The 6,065-nt window shown below is 46.8% G+C and overlaps 1 protein-coding gene across 2 annotated transcripts in view; it reads left to right on the top strand.

Moving 5' to 3' along the window:
* Positions 1-1,558, top strand: part of Tnr (tenascin R) — a 189,889-nt gene extending 188,331 nt beyond the window's left edge. For both annotated transcript variants that reach the window (XM_051147658.1, XM_051147659.1), the window contains 2 exons: positions 323-486; positions 1,163-1,558. In XM_051147658.1, coding sequence (XP_051003615.1) covers positions 323-486; positions 1,163-1,282 — 284 coding nt within the window. In that variant the 3' untranslated portion in view covers positions 1,283-1,558. The remainder of the gene's footprint in view (positions 1-322; positions 487-1,162) is intronic.
* The last annotated feature ends 4,507 nt before the right edge of the window (positions 1,559-6,065 follow it).

The following is a 6,065-nucleotide window of genomic DNA, read 5'->3' on the forward strand; positions in this document are numbered from 1 at the left end:
TCATGGCTCCTTGCTGTCTCCAGGGGACACAACGGGCCTAGATGAGACAGAAACATTAAAATGGAGCTGCCTGAGTAAAGTTCTCAGCAAAAGCTCAATGGTGATTAAAGTGGGAAACATGGAAGCAGTTGTCCCTGCCCAGCCCCCATGAGGTAAGATGGAGAGAAAAGCTCAACATAGCCACCCTGTGGCTCAGAAGGAACCCGGAGGTAAGCCAGAGTTCCATGTGGAAACCAAATGTCCCCAACAAATGGGTCAGCCTCCTGAATTTTTTTTTTTTTTTTTTTTTTTTTTTGTTTTTTTTTTGCTTTTGTTTTGGCAGGAGACTCCCTCAGCTATCACCAGGGACGCCCTTTCTCCACTGAGGATAGAGACAACGATGTTGCTGTCACCAACTGTGCCATGTCATACAAGGGTGCTTGGTGGTATAAGAACTGCCACCGGACCAACCTCAATGGGAAGTACGGGGAGTCCAGGCACAGCCAGGTAGGCCATGTTCTGGCTGTGGTCAGTGTGGTAGAAAGCACAGAAGTCAGGCCTTTAGTTCTACATTTTAATAAAGAAGTACTCTGAGGCTGAGAAAAGACCGTGCAAGGAGCTTTTTGTGGGAGGAGCTCATCAACTCACCATAGGCTTAATGACACTCTAGCAAGGGGCCCAGAAAGGAAGAGATCAAAAACCTAAGTAATTTGGGTTATTTCCCCCAAAAGACTTCAAGTCTACAGTCTGGGCAAGGTGACAGGGAAGCAGCTGGAACACACTCAGGCAAACCCCAGAGGTCACTTGTTCCAGGTGACCACCACCTGTGTCCCTACAACATGAATGAGCTGTCCACAAGTCCACTATTCAAAATACTTCCACCTATTTGGGATTGTGGCATTCACCACAGTCCCCAAGTATGGCAAGCTCCTGAAGGCAAAACTGGCAATAAGAAATGACCCATGACATGTCTTTTATAAAGACCAAAGCCCATGTAAAGGGGACACTGGAAGGAGACCCAAACTCTCCATCACACTGGGAACTCTGTCATAAGCTCCCTGTTGACTGAGAACAGTCAAGTTCATAAGTAGATCTCTCAATCCAATCATTCTTTTCTTTTCAAGTTGGGCACTCTGCTGAGGGGGAGGGGCGATCTGACATGTTCACCTTTCTCACACTTTAGGGGATCAACTGGTACCATTGGAAAGGCCATGAATTCTCCATCCCCTTTGTAGAAATGAAGATGAGGCCCTACAGTCACCGTCTCACAGCCGGGAGGAAACGGCGAGCCTTGAAATTCTGAGCACTGGGCAGCCAGCCACTAGCCTAAAGATCTTTTCTGTCATTTGTTTGTATTTTATAATCTGAGACAAAGGGGGGAGGGGCAACAATAATGTGCTTCACAACATATTCAGAGTCTCTGAAGGAAGCAGGGATCAGTCCAGTACCATCTGCTCATAGTTTCTGCTGCCTTGGAGCCTGACCCTCGGCCTCCATGCTCCCTGCTAACCAGACCTCCATGATTGCCCCCTCCTTTCCTACAGAGGAGGAAAACTGGGGAGTTTAAAATACGATTCAGAAACAGACCATGAAATACACATTGTTATGGCAGTGGGCGCACACACACATACATACACACACACACACACACACACACACACACACACACACACACACACACACACCTTTCTCCACCCTTCTTCTAGACACCTTCCAACTTCTAAGTAATAAATAGTGAACTGGTCACAGCTGACCACGGCCAGGTGACCACACCAGCCCAGAGAAGCCTCAACGAGAAAGCTTGGCCAATCACCTCTCAAGAGGGAAGGCACCACCACACCCAGATGCAACAGCCCACTTTCGTTGCAGTGGGCTAAAGAGTCTCACATTCTGACACTTAACTTTCAGGAGGAGTGGCCTCTCTTCTGGCCCCACCCCCTCCCTAGTTCTAGCCCCTAGATGGAATACACCTACAAACCCGAGCATTGTTCAGAACTCTAGTTACCAGAACTCTAGTTACAAAGCTGTTTGCTCCTGGTCCTGGGTCATACAATAGCTGTGCCCCTGCGTGTCATAAGCCACTGTCATGGAATAACTTTTCTTTGGTGATGAGACTGGGAGAAAAGTTTTGTTTCTAGCATGTTTGCATCAGGCATTGATAGAGCACTGGAGTGGAAATCAGGGCACCTACAGGGAGTCTGTAGTTCCCACTGGAAACTGATCTTGTTTAGTACTGCCTTTTGCATTTATGGTCTGATTTACCACAGATTCCTTCCCCCAGTGTCTTAGGTAAAGGTCTCTAGTTCTGTCTCCAGCCAGGCTTTACTCAGTGCAGGTGACTTAATAAGAATCTGGGAAGAGGCTGCATGGGCCACCCCTTCCAAGACCCTCTGCCTGATGACCCTGGACAGAGATAGAGTGTTTGATCTGGTCTTTTGTTTGTTTGTTTTGGTCCTGTGGTAAACAGAACTGACCCCCCTCAATGAGGTGAGATCATGAGAAACATTTTCCATCTACCTTTATTATTCTGCTTTGAGAAGAAGAAAAATGAGAAGAGCCAGAGGAAATTACATTTATAACTCCAAAGGCAAGAGGAGGGAACTCTCCACCCTACATGATTTGATTTTTAAGCCCCGGAGAACTAGAGGCTATAGGAGCCACGACCTTTAGCTTCCTCCTCAAGTCAAAAGCCAACTAGCCTTCCCTGCAGCATCTGCCCAAACTGTGCCAAGTTTCTCAGCCACTTGCTCCCTGTCCTCACTCTTCCCCAAGGCCCTAGTATGTCTGCCACAGGGCCCATGGCTACCATCTGGGGCATCTTGTACCTTTGCCAACCAGTTACTAGATGAGCTGGCATCTTGTAACAGAAACAGACACCATGTAACCAAGCTTTGGACCAGAAGCAACAGTCTCCTTGGGCTGATGATCACATGCCTAGCGTTGTGATGATGGAGCTAGCTTGCTACTTTCTGTAGCCTTCTCCATCTTTGTGATGCACATCCATGGACACACTCGAGGCCAGAAAGTACAGGTGGAGTTTTCATCTCTTAATCTGACATGGACTTCAAACAGCTAAAAGAAGGAGCCTCGCTATACATAGGCCAAAGATGAAGAATTGGAGGTCAGCACACTCAGTGAGGAATTTGAGAGTCGTGACATAGGGCCACCTCTGCCACCATGCCAGCCACAAGGCCCTGATGGGCTGTTCACATCTCTTGACCTCAGTTCCCTCACCCACTGAATCAGAGTTTAGATCAAGAGGGTTCCTAATGGCCCTTCAGGGTAATAGCCAATAATGCTAATCTCTGATGGAAAAGTCAGAATCAAAGTTGGCCTCAGAGGGCCATAGAAATTAAGGGAAAAAAAAAAAAAAAAAAAAAAAAAAAAAAAAAAAAAAAAAACCCAGAATCCTTGTGAAGGAGCTAGGGGAAGGGATGGAAAGAAGGAAAGGAAGAAGGAGATTGATTTAGAATTCTTCCCCTACACACAAATACACACAGAGAGACACATACACACACACACACACACACACACAGAGAGAGAGAGAGAGAGAGAGAGAGAGAGAGAGAGAGAGAGAGAGAGGGGAACAGTGCCAAAAGACGCTGAAGCCATTATGTCTGTGAAAGCAGCGCCAAGGACCTGGGTGTGCCCATACAGCCCACCTCATCAAGGGAACTGAAATGAAACAAGATTGCATGTCATCAGTTCCAGGAAAAATCAAGAAACATCAGTGGAAATCCAAACCCACCTTTCATAGGAACTATTTTATCCCGTGGACCATTTTTTATAAATAGTATCAGCGGCGGCACCTAGATTCGTTTAAAGGAATTTTAAAGTAAGGAAGTGACTTCAAAGATCAGCTGATCCAACCTTCTGTGGACAGGTTTATAGATCCCCTTTGTTAAGTACAGTGAGCCCCCCACCCCCCCCACCCCCCGCCCAAACTCTATGTTTTGAAGAGACTATGTATCCTGCTGTCTTCCCAAGATCTTGAACTTGCCTGACTTAAGTTCTTCACTGGGCTTCTTAACTGATTCCTTTTTTATCTGCTCCTTCCCATACTTAATTTTGTCCCTGAGAAGGCAGGCAGGCAGCAAGCCTTAGCACACATCCTAATCACCCGAGATTCCCATAAGAGCCTCGGAGTGACTGGAAGTGAGCCCTGTCAAGAAGATGGTATAACTGCAGACAATTAGAAAGTACACTTACATGCAAACTCAAGCAACCGCCACAACAACCACCACTCACCAGAGACCTGCCATGGATATGCTGCACCTAGAGTTGAGAGCCAGGCCACTCTTCTCCTTCGCATGGCCTGTCAGAGAAAAATTGTTTCCATATTGAATGTACTTTTTTCCTAGGGCTGCTTCCACAAGGTAGAATTTTGAAGGCTCTGTTAGGGATGACAACACTGTAGAAAGTGTTGGCCTTTGGACCCAACCTATGAATAAAGGGGGACAAGGTGGTGCTCCAGCCCCCAGATGTGCACTGAATGGCTTATGGGAAGTGGGGCGGGAAACAGACTAGTTCTCCTGCTTCCAGCAAACTCAGGTCAAACCAAGACCCACAGCCCATTTATACAGGAGACTGCTTTGTAAAAGAACAGCAACATGGCAGCAGAAAAATACGGAGCAAATTTCCACAGACATTCCAACACCCTATCTCTAAGGAGGTGAGCCTCGCTCCTCTCCACTGCCTTCTACTGGAGAGCCGATCAGCTCCTGGTAGATAGAAAACTACTAAGGCAAACGTTCATTTCAAAGGCAAACTTGAAGCCCTCAAGGTTGCCTTGCCAGTGAGCCCGGTGCCTAAACAAACTGTCCTAAACACATTTTTACCCTTGAGCTCTAGTAGCAGGACAGAGCTTTAGACTGCGGGACAAGAGGTCATTACAGACTCTTTTCAAAGAGCACTTTCAAAGCATCCATTGAGAAGGGTGTGATGAGTTCCTCTTTGTCCTTTTCTCTAAAGAAGGAAAAAAAACGAGACCTATGAGAAGAGTGGATGAACCCAGCCGAGGGGTTGAAAAAGAGCAGTCAGCGACCACATTTGAAAATGCTCCTGAGGAACGGGCTTCTCTTTTTCTTTCACCCATGATTTCCAGAAGGGTGGAGGCAGCTTCCCCAGGATGCAGGCTTCTCTAGCCCATGCTTCCTAATCACCCAACTCCTATTCAGTCGAATTGCTCTCTTTCCCTCTAAAGAGGGAGAAGGGAGATTATTTTCCACCTCTACTTACATCCCACTGTCCACTCTGAGAATGTCCATAAGGGGACTCTGAAAGGCTCAAATAATTCCGTTTCAGTCCTAGAGGAGGTGGGATAGTGATGATGCCCAGGCTACACAAAGATGCTTAGGATCCCCAGAGACTGGGGTGGACCCTTAAGGTCTGCAGCTTAGCTTATCATCCATCCTCCCCAGGTAGTCTACTTCCCTTCAGATAACAGAGCAGCAAAGGTTTCCCCACCACCACCCCACTTCTAGGGAAAAGGGGACAGAGCTGCCTTCTAGGCTGTGGCTTGTAGCTTCTCTTTATTGTACTGCTGGGTCCTCAGAACACATTTTTGAAGTTCTTTGACTAACTGATTCCCTAAGCCTTTGCTTCTTCCCTAGCCCAGCTCTCCCAATATGCATCTCTCCCGATAATATTGCAGCGTTTTGGCACTGCCAGGCAAAATGAGAACTCGCAGAACAAATGAAAATTCCTCCAGCTCCGATAGGAAGAGATGTCACTGGGATCAGGGGAGGCTTCTGTTTTCAGAGGCTATGTGTTTCGGTGCAGATTTGGGTCCCTTTGGAAAGAGTGGCTTTGGCTCATCCTAACCAAATCCAGTATGGATTTAGTTAAGCCAGTTTTGTCTTTTTCAAGCTCTGAGAAAATAGCTAGGAAGAAGGGAAAAAAATGTAAGTTAAATAAAATAAGCTGATGGAGTCTTATAAAATAAAAGCAAACCTTAGAGACGGCCCCAAGGTGGAAACACAGAAACAGCATGAGTGTTAATAGTTAAGGCACCAACATCCACCTCTCAGAATGGTGGCCTTATTGCCCAGAAGCAAAAAGCGGAAGGGCTGTTTTTGCTGCTCAGC

The sequence above is a fragment of the Acomys russatus genome, chromosome 6 (genome assembly GCF_903995435.1).
Source record: "Acomys russatus chromosome 6, mAcoRus1.1, whole genome shotgun sequence".
Lineage (NCBI taxonomy): Eukaryota > Metazoa > Chordata > Mammalia > Rodentia > Muridae > Acomys > Acomys russatus.